The sequence below is a fragment of the Nerophis lumbriciformis genome, linkage group LG31 (assembly GCF_033978685.3).
Source record: "Nerophis lumbriciformis linkage group LG31, RoL_Nlum_v2.1, whole genome shotgun sequence".
Lineage (NCBI taxonomy): Eukaryota > Metazoa > Chordata > Actinopteri > Syngnathiformes > Syngnathidae > Nerophis > Nerophis lumbriciformis.
Window position 1 is genome coordinate 227,718 of NC_084578.2, and position 23,101 is coordinate 250,818.

The window sequence follows — 23,101 nt, forward strand, 5'->3', positions numbered from 1 at the left end:
TGTTTTAGTAACACTCTTAAAGTGTGACTCAAATGAGAGAGTTATTTTAGTAACACTCTTAAAGTGTGACTCAAATGAGAGAGTTGTTTTAGTAACACTCTTAAAGTGTGACTCAAATGAGAGAGTTATTTTAGTAACACTCTCAAAGTGTGACTCAAATGAGAGAGTTGTGTCTAATATATTACCCAGATTCTTTACTGAGTCACTGTGTGTCATTGTTTGTTGTCACATGTTAAGGTGGTATTATTAAATAGGTGTTTAATTATTTGGTTGTCACATGTTAAGGTGGTAATATTAAATAGGTGTGTAATTGTTTGGTTGTCACATGTTAAGGTGGTATTATTAAATAGTTGTGTAATTATTTGTTGTCACATGTTAAGGTGGTATTATTAAATAGTTGTGTAATTATTTGTTGTCACATGTTAAGGTGGTATTATTAAATAGTTGTGTAATTATTTGTTGTCACATGTTAAGGTGGTATTATTAAATAGTTGTGTAATTATTTGTTGTCACATGTTAAGGTGGTATTATTAAATAGGTGTGTAATTGTTTGTTGTCACATGTTAAGGTGGTATTATTAAATAGGTGTGTAATTGTTTGTTGTCACATGTTAAGGTGGTATTATTAAATAGGTGTGTAATTGTTTGGTTGTCACATGTTAAGGTGGTATTATTAAATAGGTGTATAATTGTTTGTTGTCACATGTTAGTCATTATTTACTAGTTGTTAGTTGGTAGTTAGTAATTCTTTGTAAGTCAGTAATTAGTCATTAGTAGTTAGTATGTATTAGTTGGTAGTCAATATTTTGTAGTTAGTAGATGGTAATTAGTAGTCAGTATTTAGTAGTTAAAAGAGATTAAGCTAGGTGACTTTGAGCATTTAAGAGGTGTCTTCTTGTTCATTGGCCACCAGGTCATTTCCATGGCTGACATCAGGTTGTCTTCATTGCCTTATAAGGACACGCTCGCACCGCGTTGATGGCGTGTCACTTCCTTCCTGCTAGATGTGACTAGATGACTCGTCACTCATCGCTCAGTGCAGACTTCAGCAGCCCACCTCCACAGCCATCGCCACGACAACAGCAGCCTTCAGGTAAGAAGACGCTGACATCACCAGGACATTCCCACAGGTGTTTTGTTGTGAAAGGTGGGGAGTCCAGTGGAGAGTGGTGTCAAGTTAGGACACCACCTTGATGAACATCATCAACACTCTCAATTAATCACCAGGACATTCCCACAGGTGTGTCCCTGAAGGTGTGTGTGTGTGGGGGGGGGGAGTGTTTTGTTGTGAAAGGTGGGGTGTCCAGTGGAGAGTGGTGTCAAGTTAGGACAATGAAGGACACCACCTTGATGAACATCATCAACACTCTCAATTAATCACCAGGACATTCCCACAGGTGTGTCCCTGAAGGTGTGTGTGTGTGTGTGTGGGGGAGTGTTTTGTTGTGAAAGGTGGGGTGTCCAGTCAAGTTAGGACAATGAAGGACACCACCTTGATGAACATCATCAACAGGAAGAAAAAGTCAAACCACAGCAGGCGCTTGAAGAGGAAGTTGTAGCCACATGCCCGCCTGTGTCGTGTGCACACCATCAACGGGCAGCATGATGGTGTGCACATAACATAATATGATGAATATATACATCGCAAATATAGATCATGTGACTTCCTCCTCCTCAGCCTCATGACTCACAGCTAAATGCAACAACGCAGTCGAGTGTCATGTCAAGTCTTTTTGGGACTAAAGAGGATGCAAGGGTGCAAACCTGAAACATGCATTCTGCTAAAGAGGACCAGGGTGCAAACCTGAAACATGCATTCTGCTAAAGAGGACCAGGGTGCAAACCTGAAACATGCATTCTGCTAAAGAGGACCAGGGTGCAAACCTGAAACATGCATTCTGCTAAAGAGGACCAGGGTGCAAACCTGAAACATGCATTCTGCTAAAGAGGATGCAAGGGTGCAAACCTGAAACATGCATTCTGCTAAAGAGGACCAGGGTGCAAACCTGAAACATGCATTCTGCTAAAGAGGACCAGGGTGCAAACCTGAAACATGCATTCTGCTAAAGAGGACCAGGGTGCAAACCTGAAACATGCATTCTGCTAAAGAGGACCAGGGTGCAAACCTGAAACATGCATTCTGCTGAAGTAAGCTGAGCTAAGCTAAGCTAATGTAGCGTTGTTTTAGAAAGAAGGTCTGCAATCACCGTGTGGTGTCTGAAGCTGAGGTCAGTCAGGACTTTGAAAATCATCTCCAAACTAAAAGTGGTTTATTGAGTGAGAAGGGCAAACAGGAAGTGCTCAGCATGAAGCAGGAAATTGACAGCAGCGAGGAGAAGTGTTTGCATCACACACTTCCTCTTCTGAAGGCTTTCATTTCACATTTCAGGACGTTGTGTGGTGCAACTTTCAGGACCCCGACATGGACAACTCCACGGCAAGCGTCTCTCCAGAAGAGCTGGAGGACCTGAGAGAGGCTTTCGCCAAGATTGGTAAGCGAGACCACCGGCGTGGTGTAAATATCACTTTCCAGTTGGTGACCTTCAACCCCTCCTGGCAGACGTGGACAACAATGGCTTCATCAGCAAAGACGAACTCAACCAGCTCTTCAGGGCCGCCAACCTAGCTCTGCCGGGCTTCAGGGTCCGAGAGATGGTCCAGGAGCTGACCAAGACCAGCGAGCAGCTCACCTTCCAGCAGTTCACGCAGGTCAGTTGGCAGGACAATCCAACATGGCCGACATCTTTACCAGCAGCCTGGACTTCCTGCGCAGATGGTTCAAGGCCTGAAGAGCACTGAGGTTGGCAAGACCTTCAGAAAGGCCATCAACAAGAAGGAGGGAATCTGCAACGTGGCCGGAACATCGGAGCAAGCGGGCACTCAGCACTCCTACTCAGGTCTGCACACACACACACACACACACACACACACACACACACACACACACACACCTGTCGAGCTGCACAAAAGGCAGAGCTGGGGGATCAGGTCTTTGGAGAGCAATGTTTACATACTAAACTCTTTGGAAAAGTCCTCTTTTTGGGAGAAACTTTCCAGACTGGAGTATTTAGGGGGACAGACTTTGGTTTTATGTGGTTGGGATCCAAGATGGAGACTGTTTCATCTAAAAGGTGTCAGCGCAGCCTGATAGAACCTTCCTGTGTCCACAGAGGAGGAGAAGGTGGCCTTCGTCAACTGGATCAACAAAGCTCTTGAGAAGGACCCGGACTGTAAACACGTCCTGCCGGCTGATCCCAACAGCAATGATCTTTTCACGGCAGTGGGAGACGGAATTGTTCTATGGTACTTTAAGAATACATTTTGACAAACACAGCCCCAAATCCAACCCTAAACCTGACCCAAGGTCTAACTCCAACCACAATCCTAGCTCCAGCGCCAAGTCTAACCCGAACCCTTACCCTAACTGTAATCCCAATCCGAGCCCGGCCCCGCCTAATTGAAAGCAATTCTCTTGCGTCCTGTCAGTAAAATGATCAACCTCTCTGTGGAGGACACCATCGATGAGAGGACCATCAACAAGAAGAAGCTCACTCCTTTCACCATTCAGGTGAGACTTTGACCAGGGGAACCCCATGAAGTCTGAACATCATGTGATCTGCTTCAATAGGAAAACCTGAACCTGGCGCTGAACTCGGCGTCGGCGATCGGCTGCCACGTGGTCAACATCGGCGCCGAAGACCTGAAGGAAGGCAGGCAGCACTTGGTCCTGGGCCTGCTGTGGCAGATCATCAAGATCGGATTATTTGCCGACATCGAGCTCAGCAGGAACGAAGGTGTGGCCATGTTGGCCGAGGATTATTTCCGCGACTTTGATCAGCGTTGATTGTGTTCCTTTGTGTGTTTGTGAAGCTCTGATTGCTCTGCTGCGAGATGGTGAGAGTCTGGAGGACCTGATGAAGCTCTCACCAGAGGAACTTCTTCTGCGCTGGGCTAACTACCACCTGGAGGAAGCTGGCGCTCCAAAGCTCAACAACTTCAGCTCCGACATCAAGGTGAGCACACCACCACCGCAAATACGTGGAATGGCGCCCTCGTGTGTTCTGCCCAGTCCTTTCTTTGAGCCAGCTTTTTTCATTTGTTTGCTTGCGAGTAAGTGCAGAAAGGTGTGATGTAATGTCTGTTAGACGGCAGAATGAAAAAGCAACTTTGATCCAGGTTAGACATTTGGGACCGAGGCAACATGTAAGAACTCAGGTTGGATTCTGGATCCCAAATGGGAATGAAATGCAACTTCAAAGTGTTGATTGAAGAAGACCAGCCCAACGTGTTCTTTTGCAGGACTCCAAAGCGTACTACAACCTCCTGAATCAGGTGGCACCCAAAGGTGACGAGGAGGGAATCCCCCCCATCAACATCGACATGTCGGGAGTGAAGGTGAGAACATTTATGGATACAACCTTTGTTGCTAACCAAAACAGCAGCAGAATCCATGATCCAGCATCCATGATGACTGCAAGGGTTGGTCTAGTTATCTTCAACAGGTGGTCGCTCCACAGTGTTGTGTATTCATCTTTATGTTCTCAAGTGCTACACACTTTGTTCCACCCAAAAATCCCAACCCTTACTCAAATCCTAACCTAAATTCTAGCCCTCAGCTAATACCTAAATCCAACCCTAAAACCAATGCCAACCTGAACCCCAACCTAACCCCCAAAACCAACCCTGACCCCTAAAACCAACCCAAACACCAGCTATTTTCATAACCTAACCCTAACTCAAATGCTAACCCAAATTCTAGCCCTCAGCTAATACCTAAGTCCAACCCTAAAACCAATGCCAACCTTAACCCCAGCCTAACCCCTAAAACCAACCCTAACCCCAGCCCTTTTCAAAACCTAACCATAACTCAAACGCTAACCCAAATTGTAGCCCTGAGTTAATTCCCCAGTCCAACCCTAAAACCAATGCCAACCTTAACCCCAGCCTAACCCCTAAAACCAACCCTAACCCCAGCCCTTTTCAAAACCTAACCATAACTCAAACGCTAACCCAAATTGTAGCCCTGAGTTAATTCCCCAGTCCAACCCTAAAACCAATGCCAACCCTAAACCCCACCTAAAACTAACCCCAACCCCTAAAACCAACCCTAACACCTAAACCCAACCCAAACCCCAGACATTTTCATAACCTAACCCTAACTCAAACGCTAACCCCAATTGTAGCCCTCAGCTAATACCCAAGTCCAACCCTAAAATCAATACCAACCCTAACCGCAACCTAACCCCTAAAACAACCCTAACCCCAGCCATTTTCATAACCAAACCCTAACTCAAACGCTAACCCCAATTGTAGCCCTCAGCTAATACCTAGGCCCAACCCTAAAACCAAAACCAACCCTAACCCAAGCTCTTTTCATAACCTAACCCTAACTCAAAGGCTAACCCTCGTTCTAATCTTAAAGCCAAGTTCCATTTCAAACGGAGCCTAACCCTAACCGGTTCTTGTTGGGTTGGCTAGGAGAAAGAAGATCTGAAACGTGCCGAGTGCATGCTGGAGCAGGCTGACAAGCTGGGATGTCGACAATTCGTCATGGCGACCGACGTGGTCCGTGGCAACCCCAAACTCAACCTGGCCTTCGTGGCCAACCTCTTCAACAAGTACCCGGCCCTGAAGAAGTCCGAGAACCAGGACATTGACTGGAGCTCCATCGAAGGTGAGGACCGACACATACCCAGTGGTTTTTGTCTTCTGGTTTGGAAACATCTGCTTGGCCTTCAGGAGAGACCAGGGAGGAGCGCACCTTCAGGAACTGGATGAACTCTTTGGGGGTCAACCCTCGAGTCAACCACCTCTACAGGTAAGCCATCCTCAGGTCTCTCGGGTCCTCATGGCTGCAAGGAGTTCTAACAGGCGTGTTTGTGCGTGCCAGCGATATCGACGACGCCCTGGTTATCTTCCAGCTGTACCAGAAGATCAAGGTTCCAGTAGACTGGGACCGTGTCAACAAACCCCCTTACCCTAAACTGGGCAGCAACATGAGGAAGGTAAGAACTTCTCAGGAACAAGACCATAACTCTTGAGGGTTCAACATGTGACGCCCCCTCCAGTTGGAGAACTGCAACTACGCCGTAGAACTTGGCAAGAAGGAGGCCAAGTTCTCTCTGGTGGGCATCGCGGGCCGGGACCTGCATGCCGGGAATCGAACTCTCACACTCGCTCTTCTTTGGCAGCTCATGAGGAGGTAAGCATCGGCAAAAGGAAGGGATGGATGGATTGGTAGATGGATGATGGATGGATAGGGACATGGAAGGATGGATGATGGATGGATTGGTAGATGGATGGATGGGTGGATGGATTAATGGGTAGGTGAATGGATGGATGGTAGATGAAGGGATGGATGGATAGATGAAGGGATGGATGGTAGATGGATGATGGATGGATGGATGGATGAAGGATAGATGGATGATGGATGGATAGGTACATGGACGGATGGATGGATGGGCAGATGGATGATAGAGGGATAGGTAGTTGGATGGATGGGCAGATGTATGATGGATGGATAGGTAGATGGATGATGGACGGATAGGTAGATGAAGGGATGGATGGTCGATGAAGGGATGATAGTAGATGAAGGGATGGATGGGTGGATGGATGGATGAATAGAAACAGAAAAGATGGATGAAGACAAATAGAAAAGATGGATGAAGAAAAATAGAAAAGATGGATGAAGACGAATAGAAAAGATGGATGAAGACGAATAGAAAAGATGGATGAAGACGAATAGAAAAGATGGATGAAGATGTATTTCACTCTTCAGATACACTTTGAACATCCTGGAGGATCTTGGTGATGGTCAGAAGGTGAATGATGACGTCATCGTTGTTTGGGTCAACAACACCCTGACTCAACACAACAAACCTTCCATCTCCAGTTTCAAGGTGACATCATCTTCTTCATGTTTCATCTTTTTCATGTTTCATCTTAATTTTTCATCTTCATGTTTCATATTCTTCATGTTTCATCTTAATTTTGCATCTTCATGTTTCATATTCTTCATGTTTCATCTTCATGTTTCATCTTCATGTGTCATCTTCATGTTTCATCTTCTTCATGTTTCATCTTCATTTTTCATCTTTGTTTTATCTTCTTATGTTTCATCTTAATTTTTCATCTTAATGTTTCATCCTCATGTTTCATCTTCATGTTTCATCTTCATGTTTCATATTCATTTTTCATCTTCTTCATGTTTCATCTTCATCATGTTTCATCTTCATTTTTCATCTTTGTTTTATCTTCTTATGTTTCATCTTCATTTTTCATCTTAATGTTTCATCCTCATGTTTCATCTTCATGTTTCATCTTCTTCATGTTTCATCTTCTTCATGTTTCCTCTTCATCATGTTTCATCTTCATTTTTCATCTTTGTTTTATCTTCTTATGTTTCATCTTCATTTTTCATCTTAATGTTTCATCCTCATGTTTCATCATGTTTTATCTTCTTCATGTTTCATCTTCATCATGTTTCATCTTCATTTTTCATCTTTGTTTTATCTTATGTTTCATCTTCATTTTTCATCTTAATGTTTCATCCTCATGTTTCATCTTCATGTTTCATCTTCATGTTTCATCTTCTTCATGTTTCATCTTCCATTTTCATCTTCATGTTTCACCTTTATGTTTCATCTTCATGTTTCATCTTCATGTTTCATCTTCATGTTTCATCTTCATGTTTCATCTTCTTCATGTTTCATCTTCCATTTTCATCTTCATGTTTCATCTTCATGTTTCACCTTTATGTTTCATCTTCTTCATGTTTCATTCATCTTCATGTTTCATATTCTTCATGTTTTTATCTTCATGTTTCATCTCCATGTTTCATCTTCTTCACGTTTCATCTTCATGTGTTGGTAGGACACGTCCATCAGCACCAGTCTGCCCGTGCTGGACCTGATCGACGCCATCCAGCCTGGATCCATCCGATACGACCTGCTGAAGACGGACCAACTGACTGAAGATGAGAAACTGAATAACGCAAAGTATGTCCACCTGTCTTGGTTGCCACCTGCTTGTGCGTGATGATGTGCATGATATACATGATGATGTGCATGATGTACATGATGATGTGCATGATGATATACATGATGATGTGCATGATGTACATGATGATGTGCATGATATACATGATGATGTGCATGATGATATACATGATGATGTGCATGATATACATGATGATGTGCATGATGATATACATGATGATGTGCATGATGTACATGATGATGTGCATGATATACATGATGATGTGCATGATGATATACATGATGATGTGCATGATATACATGATGATGTGCATGATATACATGATGATGTGCATGATATACATGGTGATGTGCATGATGTACATGATGATGTGCATGATTATATACATGATGATGTGCATGATATACATGATGATGTGCATGATATACATGATGATGTGCATGATGATATACATGATGATGTGCATGATGATATACATGATGATGTGCATGATATACATGATGATGTGCATGATGATATACATGATGATGTGCATGACGATATACATGATGATGTGCATGACGATGTACATGATGATGTGCATGATGATATACATGATGATGTGCATGATATACATGATGATGTGCATGATTATATACATGATGATGTGCATGATGATATACATGATGATGTGCATGATATACATGATGATGTGCATGATGATATACATGATGATGTGCATGACGATGTACATGATGATGTGCATGATGATATACATGATGATGTGCATGATATACATGATGATGTGCATGATGATATACATGATGATGTGCATGATGATATACATGATGATATACATGATGATGTGCATGATATACATGATGATGTGCATGATATACATGATGATGTGCATGATATACATGATGATGTGCATGATATACATGATGATGTGCATGATGATATACATGATGATGTGCATGATATACATGATGATGTGCATGATGATATACATGATGATGTGCATGATGATATACATGATGATGTGCATGATGATATACATGATGATGTGCATGATATACATGATGATGTGCATGATGATATACATGATGATGTGCATGACGATATACATGATGATGTGCATGACGATGTACATGATGATGTGCATGATGATATACATGATGATGTGCATGATATACATGATGATGTGCATGATTATATACATGATGATGTGCATGATGATATACATGATGATGTGCATGATATACATGATGATGTGCATGATGATATACATGATGATGTGCATGACGATGTACATGATGATGTGCATGATGATATACATGATGATGTGCATGATATACATGATGATGTGCATGATGATATACATGATGATGTGCATGATGATATACATGATGATGTGCATGATGATATACATGATGATGTGCATGATATACATGATGATGTGCATGATATACATGATGATGTGCATGATATACATGATGATGTGCATGATATACATGATGATGTGCATGATGATATACATGATGATGTGCATGATATACATGATGATGTGCATGACGATGTACATGATGATGTGCATGATGATATACATGATGATGTGCATGATATACATGATGATGTGCATGATTATATACATGATGATGTGCATGATGATATACATGATGATGTGCATGATATACATGATGATGTGCATGATGATATACATGATGATGTGCATGACGATGTACATGATGATGTGCATGATGATATACATGATGATGTGCATGATATACATGATGATGTGCATGATGATATACATGATGATGTGCATGATATACATGATGATGTGCATGATATACATGATGATGTGCATGATATACATGATGATGTGCATGATGATATACATGATGATGTGCATGATATACATGATGATGTGCATGATGATATACATGATGATGTGCATGATGATATACATGATGATGTGCATGATATACATGATGATGTGCATGATGATATACATGATGATGTGCATGACGATATACATGATGTGCATGACGATGTACATGATGATGTGCATGATGATATACATGATGATGTGCATGATATACATGATGATGTGCATGATTATATACATGATGATGTGCATGATGATATACATGATGATGTGCATGATATACATGATGATGTGCATGATGATATACATGATGATGTGCATGACGATGTACATGATGATGTGCATGATGATATACATGATGATGTGCATGATATACATGATGATGTGCATGATGATATACATGATGATGTGCATGATGATATACATGATGATGTGCATGATGATATACATGATGATGTGCATGATATACATGATGATGTGCATGATATACATGATGATGTGCATGATATACATGATGATGTGCATGATATACATGATGATGTGCATGATGATATACATGATGATGTGCATGATATACATGATGATGTGCATGATATACATGATGATGTGCATGATGATATACATGATGATGTGCATGATATACATGATGAGGTGCATGATATACATGATGATGTGCATGATATACATGATGATGTGCATGATGATATACATGATGATGTGCATGATGATATACAAACCCCGTTTCCATATGAGTTGGGAAATGGTGTTAGATGTAAATATAAACGGAATACAATGATTTGCAAATCATTTTCAAGCCATATTCAGTTGAATATGCTACAAAGACAACATATTTGATGTTCAAACTCATAAACTTTATTTTTTTTTGCAAATAATAATGAACTTATAATTTCATGGCTGCAACACGTGCCAAAGAAGTTGGGAAAGGGCATGTTCACCACTGTGTTACATGGCCTTTCCTTTTTTCCTTCTGGAGGGTAGCAGGTTGAAGAGGCCATGTGCTGGCTGGTATCTGCTTCTTCTGGAGCACACCTGGGCAAATGAAGGCCCGGGGGCCGCATGTGGCCCTTTAAGCTTTTCAATGTGGCCCGCCGGACATTCCCAAATAATGTTTTTAGATCTTTAAGATGGAAAGTGCAGCTGCCATTATGATGTGAACTCATCTTTACTAATTAGCGTAAGTCTTCATCTATACAAAGTATTTCAATGGTTGGAATCTGCACTTTTTCACTAATCTAATTATTTACTATGGTAATCTAATGAGTTACTATGGTAATCTAATGAGTTACTATGGTAATCTAATGAGTTACTATGGTAATCTAAGTTACAGCAGCTCAGACAAGGCACCAAGCAGTGTGGGTGGGGAGCGTTTCCACACAATGTTTCCAGAGCCTGAAATGCGGGTGTCACAATGATGATGTACATGATAATGATGATGTGCATGATGATGATGTACATGTTGATGATGTGCATAATGATGATGATGATGTGCATGATGATGATGATGTTGCAGGTATGCCATCTCCATGGCGAGGAAGATTGGCGCCCGTGTGTACGCGCTGCCTGAGGACTTAGTGGAAGTCAAGTCCAAGATGGTGATGACTGTGTTTGCCTGCCTGATGGCTCGCGCCATGAAGCACATATGATCATATACCATGTCATATCTGCATGATCATGTCATATCTCATATACCATGTCATATCTGCATGATCATGTCATATCTCATATACCATGCCATACCTGCATGATCATGTCATATCTCATATACCATGCCATACCTGCATGATCATGTCATATCTCATATACCATGTCATACCTGCATGATCATGTCATATCTCATATACCATGTCATACCTGCATGTCATATCTCATATACCATGTCATACCTGCATGATGTCATATCTCATTACCATGTCATGGATGCATGATGATGTCATATCTCATACCATGTCATATCTCATATACCATGTCATGCCTACATGATCATGTCATATCTCATATAACATGTCATAGATGCATGATGTCATATCTCCTATACCATGTTATACCTGCATGATCATGTCATACTTGCATGATCATGTCATATATCATATACCATGTCATACCTGCATGATGTCATATAACATGTTATAGATGCATGATGTCATATCTCATACCATATCATATCTCATATACCATGTCATACCTGCATGATCATGTCATATCACATATACCATGCCATAGATGCATGATGATGTCATACCTGATATCATGTCATACCTGCATGATGATGTCATACCTGATACATGTAAATGTCATACATAGAAAACATCTACTGCTTTACAAAAAAAAAACTCCCAATACCAAAAATGTTCATTTTTGTTAGACTTTTCACCAACATTTGATCTCATTCTCCTTGAGTTTGTCAAATAAAAGTCTGAACACCATGTTTGATGAATTGTAGTCCATAATATTTAACCACGTTGGACCAAGTCTGGTGTGTGTGCGCTCGTTCACGAGAGCGCATCATCCAACGTCCCCGGAGACGTCTGTAATCATGGCAACCCAATCCAACCTTGTACCATCTGATTATGAGGAAATAAAACTGTTGTAACAAATTTTCTTTTGTTCCTGTTTAAGATTCCGACATTTCCACCACATAAAATTGGTGTCACGAACAGGATGGGTTAGAAAGCTGCGGTCCACATCCACTCTCGGTCTCTCAGAGCAGACAGAGTTGCACTACAATTTTGCTTAATGTGTAAACGCTGTCTGTCTGGAGATGGTCGGGACTAGTAAGACTAATTGCTAAACATATTTTGATAAAAAGTGGGTTTGGTCAAGTTGTCCAAAAACAACCTGCGATATGGTTGGCTTGGGTTGCTATATATGTGATTATATTGTCTGTGTGTTTGTTTGAACATTAACATTAATCATCTGGGAAGAAAGAAAACTTGTCATTTTTTTGGTTTTAATAAAAGGCTAACTGTTAATAGAATTGTGATAAGGTGGTTCAGGAGTGTTTAGCACAGACTATTTGAGGCAAATACATTTGTTCACCTCTTCTTCTTCTTCTGCAAGTACACCAGGTTAGCACAGTTTGGATACAGCTAAAGTAAGGGCATTTTAACTAGCTGGTGGTACATTTGATTATAAAAAATTGTTGATAAGTCTGTGAATGTGACACATTTGTTTTTGTGGAGCTGCAGCGGTAAAGGCCCATTTTTAGTGACCTTCTTAGTGACTCCGATAGAAGGGAGATTGGACTCCTTTTGTGGAAGTAATAAGCAACTATAATTATTTGATATGATTAAATGTGTTGTTTTAGCTCAGCTGCTAGCTCCTCGTAGCCTACAGCAGGAGTGTCCACATTGCAGCCCATAGCTATGTTTTCAACAGACAACCCAAACAATTGAAAATGTGGTATTTACGTGTCGGTTCAATCAGCGGCAGCTACCCCCTGTTTCATCATTCCACCGAAGTCTTTGGTTTCGTAGGCGGGACAGAGAGCAAGGGAACAATGTGGGACGGCAATTGTGTCCATCTTATACCATGCTAGTTGTTGTAAGGATAGGTCAACATGAGCGGCCACACCTTGAGTTCCAACATATATAGGAGTCAAAGGGCTCCTAGTATGAGTGGTCTAACTGGTGATCATACATGTGGCAGGTCAGGTGGTGGTAGGTTCACACGGACGCAGCTCAGTCAGCCAGGGCTTTCACTGATGGAACAGTTGGATCAGTCCTTGTCCTTCACTCGTTCCTGGGAGGAGGCGTACCCAGTAGATGTCAGCCATTTCTGGTGCTTCAGGCTGTGGTATGAGCTCATGCTCATGGAGTAGTGGTGTTGCAGTTTGATGGTTATGCTGTCAGGTAACACCAGGAAGGTTCCTTCTGTGCGATATTGAATGTCAGGGTATAGTTTGTAAAGCAGGTCATTACCAAGCAGGCAAGGTGTGTGCAGGTCGACCACGAAGGGACACTTCAATGAGTGTCCAGCAATCTGAACCGGAAGTGGTTTGGTGACAGGTATCTTTCTTGTGATCACAGCGAAGCCTTCCACCTTCAAAAAAAGGAAGCACACAGTTTCTTTGGAACCACCTCATTCAAAAATGAGTGTGTGGCACCAGTGTCAAACATGAACTGATAACATTGTCTGTTGACACTTAGTATGTCCAGCAGGGGGACTGTCTGGATTTCCTGCTGGGGCCCCTGCTGTGGGCGTCCTTTGCCTTTGACACTTATGTCCAGCAGGGGGACTGTCTGGATTTCCTGCTGGGGCCCCTGCTGTGGGCGTCCTTTGCCTTTGACACTTATGTCCAGCAGGGGGACTGTCTGTATTTCCTGCTGTGGGCGTCCTTTGCCACGCCTGTATGATGTTTTGGCTGCAAATCGTAAGCTGTCTTGTTTAGAGAAGTTGAAACAGTCACATGACCAGTGACCTGGCTGGTCGCATGCAAAACAGTTTCCACTCTTGACTGACCATGAAGCACCGCGTCCACCACCCGAGTTTGAGGGTCTAATTTCACGTTTGTTGAGGATTCTTCCCTCTGTCTGTTGGAGCTCAAAAGCAAGTTCACCCACTGCTGAATATACTTTAGCTGATTTTTGACCTTTCGTTTCTTTTGACATTTTAGTTTCAGCGATCTGTAAATTGAGGAGTTGTTTCCTTGCTGCTCTGTCACCAGCCTTGTTTGTATCCTCCTGCTTGGTCCAATTGTGCATATGACCTTTAAAACCACAGCATTAATTGTCCTAGTAAACGTTAAATCAATACTACTAATTTAAAGATTATACGTACTACTTCATGTATTTTAAGTACAATTGAAAATCAACTAAAAATTGTATATATATATTTGCAATAATTCCTATCATGTGTAACAATTGACAAAATAAAAGCATGCATTTATTCTTGTTCATTTATTACCATGCCGTAAAAGCCAGATCTCCAGAGGTCCTTAAGAACGTTAAGTCCACATGTGTTTATGTCAATAAAACACCCAATTCTAACCATGGGGTCAAAACTCCATGACCTCCCTGCACACACACACACACACACACACACACACACACACACACACACACACACACACACACACACACACACACAGTGTGTTAGGCTCCAGTCACACACACACACAAAGTTGTGTGTTAAGAGATAAGGCGAGCGTTTCCCCCCCCTTTTTTTCCTCAGCCTCTAAACATATAACTTATTTTATATCACTTTATCATGCTATACATATTGACTCTTATTATAGTTATTAATCTAGGATCTTATTTGTTCCAATATTTTAATTATATATATTTATTTATCATCATTGGGTCCCTCATGAGAACACTATATATATATATATATATATATATATATATATATATATAAATACGTATATGTATATCTTCAGTCCACATTTTCTTCATATCTTATTTCAATACCCCCACATTATCTGGCGTACGCATTAGTTTATTCCATTTTGCATTTAATTATTCTTATTGATTTCTTTTCATTTCTTTATCTATTTTTACTTTTCTCTCACTCCTCACCTCTATCATCTTTTTGGAATCTTTCACCTGCCAGTGTCCAATATTTAATATTTCACTTGTTTTTATTTGAACCTATTTTTATCTGAACCTCTTTTATATTCAAACCTTGAGGCTTTTACACAATTTGTACCTGGAAAGATACACATTTAAACAAACAAACTTGCAGCGATCAACCACCAAAAAAAATGAATCACTCCACATCCAACACACTTTTCAACATTCACCAATACACACACACATTAACAAAATAGAACCCACCCCAGTCCGGACACTAATAACAATTATACACGTGTACTTTTTGTGGAACGGCCGTCTTATATCTCGAACGCAGCCCACTTCTACTCGTAGACGGCGATGAACCCGCCAAGCGGAGCAGACCCGAAGTTAACACCCCGACCAACACGGAAATCAGCCTAAAGGCGCCAGAGAATCACTGGTCATCAGCCGACAAATCTACAGCCATCATGTATGGTCAGTTCCAAAACAGCTTCACCAAAACTCAACTGTATGGAGCGTGATCTCCATCTGTTTATCTGCAGCACCCTGATCAAAACGTCGTGACAAATATCAGCTCAGTCCATCTCCTTTACCGGAGTCACTAAGAGGCAGAGGTGGGACCAAGTCATTGTTTTGCAAGTCACAAGTAAGTCTCAAGTCTTTGCCCTCAAGTCCGAGTCAAGTCCCGAGTCAAGACAGGCAAGCCCCGAGTCAAGTCCAAAGTCAAGACTGGAAAGTCTCAAGTCAAGTCCTAAGTCCTGCATTTTGAGTTTCGAGTCCTTTCAAGTCCTTTTAACCACAGACTAATATATTAACACAGATTGTGTATGCTTTTCAAACGCTGTATTTATTTATTAAAACAAGTGCATTTTAAATTGCAGGAAAGAAAATTGTGCTGACATTGCACTTTATAATAGCACTATTAACCAGTCATTTTAAACATTAACTCATTCCTTTACAGAACAAACACATTGAAAAATAAAGTGCAAATGTACTTATTTGTACAAAAGTGTTAACATTGAAAAAACATGACATATACGTGAACATAACAAAAAAGTTGTACTTTTTATATGTCAGGGCCCTATGCTGCATTGCATTTGCAAAAGACCAAATTAGCCAAGAGTCTGTCAGTCATTTGTGCACGATGGGGGCGTAGTATGATGCCACCATGGCTGAAAACTCGCTCCTGCTGGAGCACTGGAGGCAGGCACTGCCAAGACTCTCATGGCCACTCGGAACAGTGAAGGAAGAGTCTTCATGTTCAATGCCCAGAACAAAAGGGGGGAGAGAGTTGTTTTGGGTTGGTGCACTACTTGTAAGTGTATCTTGTGTTTTTTATGTTGATTTAATTAAAAAAAGAAAAGAAAAAAAATTCCTTCTCGGGCGGCCCGATACCAATCGATCCACGGACCAGTACCGGGCCGCGGCCCGGTGGTTGGGGACCACTGAGGTAAACAACCAACAGTATGTCAGAAAGCTAGCTAAAACGGTACACATATTCATAAAAAAGTATACATTTTTACTGACCTTTATTTGACTATTTTTGTCTTTTTTTAGGTGGCTAAAATACGCGGTGCTGCTGACCGCCGTCTAACGTTACGTGTGATATATTGACTAACGTAACCCTGCTTAAAAAAAATCACTGAACAAAAAGTATGAATAAGGTAGTGAACTGCAACAGATTCCCGTGTTTGCAATAACGTTATAACGTTAGCAGTGAGTTTACAGCCTCACTGATTTAACTACACAGCAAATAAAAGTCACGTTACTTAGCCAATAAACGTTATCTTACATTCAAAACTTACCCTTCTTTGTGCAACTTCAAATGCCGGACGAAGTTGGAAGTTGTTGCCTCTCCATCAGTCATTTTGGAACCGCATGTGTTGCATACTGCAAACCGTTTTGTGTTGACCACCTCGTAATTTTTATACCCAAACAAAATGATTTTAGGTATCATTTTTTGTTCACTGGCGTGTGGTTTGGACACGTCTTCTTCGTTGGTTGTCCTGCAATTTGATTGGATGAATGCTGTGTGATGAAAACAAAGTAGATCTAATTTGATTGGCTGTTGTACTGAGAGCACACCAGCTGACACACGCAACGCTGATAGACAAGTACACAATGAAAAATACGGAGCGCTCCCGAATAACTTTTTCATCTTTGGGTTTTGGGGAAAGTAGCAAGTCATGTCAAGTCATGTCAATTTAAAAGGCTCAAGTCCAAGTGAAGTCACAAGTCATTGATGTTAAAGTCTAAGGCGAGTTGCAAGTCTTTTTACATTTTGTCAAGTCCAGTCTAAAGTCATCAAATTCATGACTCGAGTCTGACTCGAGTCCAAGTCATGTGACTTGAGTTCACACCTCTGCTAAGAGGTCACTAAAATGGGGCCTTTACCGGCTGCAGCTCCACAAAAACAGATGTGTCGCACATTCAAACAGACTTCTCAACACATTTGTTTTAATAGTCAAATGTACCACCCAGCTAGTTAAAATGCCCTTAATTTAGCTGTATCCAAACTGCTAACCTGGTGTACTTGCAGAAGAAGAAGAAGAGGTGAAAAAATGTATTTGCCTCAAATAGTCTGTGCTAAACACTCCTGAACCACCTTATCACAATTCTATTAACGTTACCCTTTTATTAAAACAAAAAATCACAAGTTTTCTTTATTCACAGATAATTCATGTTAATGTTCAAACAAACACACAGACTGAACTGGGCAAGAAAGCATTTAGGTTTTCAGCAGCGAAGGCTTGGAATAACCTACAATGGAACATTAAACTTCAAACCCTAGTTACATTGAATGACTTTAAAGCTTCTGTGAAAGGACTGCAGTCTACCTTGTCTGTATGCACATGTGTCATGTCAGCAAGTTTTAATGTTGTAAATGTCATGTTTTATGTATTTGTTTACTGTTTTTAATGTAACCTTGCTGCTGCCCTCTTGGCCAGGTCTCCCTTGGAAAAGAGATCTTTGATCTCAATGGGATTTTACCTGGTTAAATAAAGGCTAATAATAAATAATATAATCACATATATAGCAACCCAAGCCAACCATACATACCCCATTCCAGGTTGTTTTTGGAGAACTTGACTAAACCCATTTTTTATCAACAATAGGTTCAGCAATTAGTCTTACCAGTCCCGACCATCTCCAGACAGACAGCGTTTACACATTAAGCAAAATTGCTTACCTTATGCGCGCAGTGCAACTCTGTCTGCCTTGAGAGACCGGGAGTCCGGATGTCGACCGCAGCGTTCTAACCCATCCTGTTTGTGACGCCAATTTTATGTAGTGGAAAGTCCAAATCTTAAACAGGAACAAAAGAGAATTTATCACAAGAGTTTTATTTCATCATAATCAAATGGTACAAGGTTGGATTGGGTTGCCATGCAGACAGAGAGTGACTCCGGAGACGTTGGATGATGCGCCCTCGTGCAGGAATCAAAGAAAGAGCGCACACCAGACTTGGTCCAACCTGGTTATTTATACGCTTCCTGGTGGGTCAAAGGCCAGTATAACAAACAACCAAGATAACAAGTACAATGTCAGGGCGACTCGCCCTGCCATGTCATGTCATGTCCTCCCTAATGCATTTTGACCTCGCTCTCTCGGATTTTGACAAACAACAAAATAGAAATGGTACAAAGGTTAGAAAGTCCACTACACTAGTAATACAAGTTGTCACAAGCAGCAGTACTAGTTATGACAGACAAGCAGGAGTACTGGTAAAAAGTTGACACGAGCAGGAGTATTAGTTATACAAGTTGACACGAGCAGGACTACTGGTAATAAGTTGACATGAGCAGGAGTCCTAGTAATACAAGTTGACATGAGCAGGAGTACTAGTAATAAAAGTTGACACAAGCAGGAGTACTAGTAATAAGTTGACACGAGCAGGAGTACTAGTAATACGTTGACATGAGCAGGAGTACTAGTAATACAAGTTGAAACAAGCAGGAGTACTAGTAATAAGTTGACATGAGCAGGAGTACTAGTAATAAAAGTTGACACGAGCAGGAGTACTAGTAATAAGTTGACATGAGCAGGAGTACTAGTAATACAAGTTGACACAAGCAGGAGTACTAGTAATAAGTTGACACGAGCAGGAGTACTAGTAATAAGTTGACATGAGCAGGAGTACTAGTAATACAAGTTGACACAAGCAGGAGTACTAGTAATTAGGGATGATGTTTGTTAAGAAATTATCGATTTCAATGCCATTATTGAATCCTCTTATCAAACCGATTCCTTATAGATTCTCTTATCGAATGCAGATAGGTTGTTGTATATGGAAAAAAACACACAATACTTGGTTTGACAAAAGCTCACTTTTATTTTTTAATAAAAAATAAAAAATAAATAAATAAATATTGATTGTTGTTACCCAAACATTGTTCTAAATAAAATAAATAAATAAATATTGACTGTTGGTGCCCCTTTAAGTGGGCCACCTAGGAAAAATGAATGCAGGGAAAATCCTGCATTCATTTGTATTGTACAGCACTTTACATTTGAAACAAATCTCAAGAGTAATGGTGGTGTTTACTTTTTGCTCCATTACATGTCAGCAAAATACAATTATTAACCGACTTGTATTCACAAGTACTGTGTTCACCAAGTTGAAGGGGAGAAGATTTTTCACCATCATTCTCGTTAGCTTGCGAGTAAAGTTGTTACTCATCTTGCTGCGCTCTGCGTTATACCTGGCCATGGTCAATGGTTATACCTGGCCATGGTCAATGGTTACACCTGGCCATGGTCAATGGTTATGCCTGGCCATGGTCAATGGTTATACCTGGCCATGGTCAATGGTTATACCTGGCCATGGTCAATGGTTATGCCTGGCCATGGTCAATGGTTACACCTGGCCATGGTCAATGGTTATACCTGGCCATGGTCAATGGTTATACCTGGCCATGGTCAATGGTTATGCCTGGCCATGGTCAATGGTTATACCTGGCCATGGTCAATGGTTATACCTGGCCATGGTCAATGGTTATACCTGGCCATGGTCAATGGTTATGCCTGGCCATGGTCAATGGTTATGCCTGGCCATGGTCAATGGTTATGCCTGGCCATGGTCAATGGTTATGCCTGGCCATGGTCAATGGTTATACCTGGCCATGGTCAATGGTTACGCCTGGCCATGGTCAATGGTTACGCCTGGCCATGGTCAATGGTTACGCCTGGCCATGGTCAATGGTTACGCCTGGCCATGGTCAATGGTTACGCCTGGCCATGGTCAATGGTTATGCCTGGCCATGGTCAATGGTTACGCCTGGCCATGGTCAATGGTTACGCCTGGCCATGGTCAATGGTTATACCTGGCCATGGTCAATGGTTATGCCTGGCCATGGTCAATGGTTACGCCTGGCCATGGTCAATGGTTACGCCTGGCCATGGTCAATGGTTACGCCTGGCCATGGTCAATGGTTACGCCTGGCCATGGTCAATGGTTACGCCTGGCCATGGTCAATGGTTACGCCTGGCCATGGTCAATGGTTACGCCTGGCCATGGTCAATGGTTACGCCTGGCCATGGTCAATGGTTACGCCTGGCCATGGTCAATGGTTACGCCTGGCCATGGTCAATGGTTACGCCTGGCCATGGTCAATGGTTACGCCTGGCCATGGTCAATGGTTACGCCTGGCCATGGTCAATGGTTACGCCTGGCCATGGTCAATGGTTACGCCTGGCCATGGTCAATGGTTACGCCTGGCCATGGTCAATGGTTATACCTGGCCATGGTCAATGGTTATGCCTGGCCATGGTCAATGGTTATACCTGGCCATGGTCAATGGTTATGCCTGGCCATGGTCAATGGTTATACCTGGCCATGGTCAATGGTTATGCCTGGCCATGGTCAATGGTTATGCCTGGCCATGGTCAATGGTTATACCTGGCCATGGTCAATGGTTATACCTGGCCATGGTCAATGGTTATGCCTGGCCATGGTCAATGGTTATGCCTGGCCATGGTCAATGGTTACGCCTGGCCATGGTCAATGGTTACGCCTGGCCATGGTCAATGGTTACGCCTGGCCATGGTCAATGGTTACGCCTGGCCATGGTCAATGGTTACGCCTGGCCATGGTCAATGGTTACGCCTGGCCATGGTCAATGGTTACGCCTGGCCATGGTCAATGGTTACGCCTGGCCATGGTCAATGGTTACGCCTGGCCATGGTCAATGGTTACGCCTGGCCATGGTCAATGGTTACGCCTGGCCATGGTCAATGGTTACGCCTGGCCATGGTCAATGGTTACGCCTGGCCATGGTCAATGGTTACGCCTGGCCATGGTCAATGGTTACGCCTGGCCATGGTCAATGGTTACGCCTGGCCATGGTCAATGGTTACGCCTGGCCATGGTCAATGGTTACGCCTGGCCATGGTCAATGGTTTCACCTGGCCATGGTCAATGGTTATACCTGGCCATGGTCAATGGTTATACCTGGCCATGGTCAATGGTTATGCCTGGCCATGGTCAATGGTTATACCTGGCCATGGTCAATGGTTATACCTGGCCATGGTCAATGGTTATACCTGGCCATGGTCAATGGTTATGCCTGGCCATGGTCAATGGTTATACCTGGCCATGGTCAATGGTTATACCTGGCCATGGTCAATGGTTATACCTGGCCATGGTCAATGGTTATACCTGGCCATGGTCAATGGTTATACCTGGCCATGGTCAATGGGTTAACAAACACTGCCCTGGTCACTTAGGCTGTCATCATCTGAAATAGGATAATGTTACCATTATCTTCATTCACATCTTGCAAGCACTAGTTTATTAGACAAACCTGCAAACTCTGGAGTGGTGTAGGCTACAAGATAGCGTTAACGTTATCAGACACAAAAAGGCTAACGTTAACATTAACGTTAGCTACTGACTATACTTAGGTAACGTTAGTCTAGTTAACAATACTGCAGTCCTGGTTGACATAAGAGATAACCTTATTTTAGCCTAAAGGCTACAAGTGAGCAGATATGGAAATGAAGCATAACGTTAGTTACTCACCGGTTGGGATGATGTTTGATAAGAAATGATTGAGTTTGAGCCCATTATCAAATCCTCTTATCGATTCTCTTATCGAATCCAGATAGGTTGTTGTATATCCCTCTTCACCCTGATTGACTCTCCCACCCCCTACCTCCATTGTGGACTCCATCCGTTTCTTGGGCACCACCATCACCCAGGACCTCAAGTGGGAGCCGACCATCAGCTCCCTCATCAAGAAGGCCCAGCAGAGGATGTACTTCCTGCGGCAGCTGAAAAAACTGAAGGTGCCGACCAAGATGCTGGTGCAGTTCTACTCAGCAATCATGGAGTCCATCCTCACCTCCTCCATCACCGTGTGGTTCCCCGGCGCCACAGTCCGGGACAAGCATGGACTGCAGCGCATGGTACGTGCTGCTGAGAAGGTGATTGGCTGCAAACTCCCACCCCTCCAGGACCTCTTCTCCTCCAGGACCAGGAGGCGTGTGGGTCGGATCACAGCTGACTCTTCTCCCCTCTCCCCTCAGGCAGGAGACTACGGTCCATTCAGACCCACACCTCCCGCCACCTGAACAGTTTTTTCCCCTCGGCCATCAGACACATGAACAATAACAAGATCTGATAGCTCAGTTACAGCTCATGTTATTCTATTCTGTGTTATGTGTTTTGTGTTGCACGATTGCGCCAAGTAAAATTCCTA

At 42.3% G+C, this 23,101-nt stretch overlaps 1 protein-coding gene across 4 annotated transcripts; it reads left to right on the plus strand.

The window, feature by feature from the left end:
- Positions 1-928: 928 nt before the first annotated feature.
- On the plus strand, positions 929-12,311 carry lcp1 (lymphocyte cytosolic protein 1 (L-plastin)). 4 transcript variants are annotated; one of them, XM_061926192.2, is made up of 16 exons: positions 929-1,092; positions 2,389-2,491; positions 2,560-2,708; positions 2,773-2,896; positions 3,170-3,302; positions 3,486-3,567; positions 3,628-3,793; positions 3,870-4,012; positions 4,299-4,394; positions 5,478-5,673; positions 5,739-5,817; positions 5,890-6,004; positions 6,068-6,201; positions 6,778-6,898; positions 7,872-7,996; positions 11,399-12,311. In XM_061926192.2, exons 2-16 carry the CDS (start codon positions 2,422-2,424, stop codon positions 11,529-11,531), a joined length of 1,866 nt encoding a protein of 621 aa, XP_061782176.1. In that variant the 5' UTR covers positions 929-1,092; positions 2,389-2,421; the 3' UTR covers positions 11,532-12,311. The 4 variants fall into 4 exon arrangements, with proteins under 4 accessions (XP_061782176.1, XP_061782177.1, XP_061782178.1 ...); XM_061926193.2 differs by having other exon boundaries at positions 951-1,092; positions 2,413-2,491; XM_061926194.2 differs by lacking the exon at positions 929-1,092 and adding an exon at positions 1,221-1,239 and having other exon boundaries at positions 2,413-2,491.
- The last annotated feature ends 10,790 nt before the right edge of the window (positions 12,312-23,101 follow it).

Coding starts and splice junctions, on each gene's coding strand:
- lcp1 (XM_061926192.2), top strand. CDS start 2,422: ATGGACAACTCCACGGCAAGCGTCTCTCCAGAAGAGCTGGAGGACCTG. Junction 2,492..2,559: donor AGAGGCTTTCGCCAAGATTG/GTAAGCGAGACC, acceptor CCCTCCTGGCAG/ACGTGGACAACAATGGCTTC. Junction 7,997..11,398: donor GAGAAACTGAATAACGCAAA/GTATGTCCACCT, acceptor ATGATGTTGCAG/GTATGCCATCTCCATGGCGA.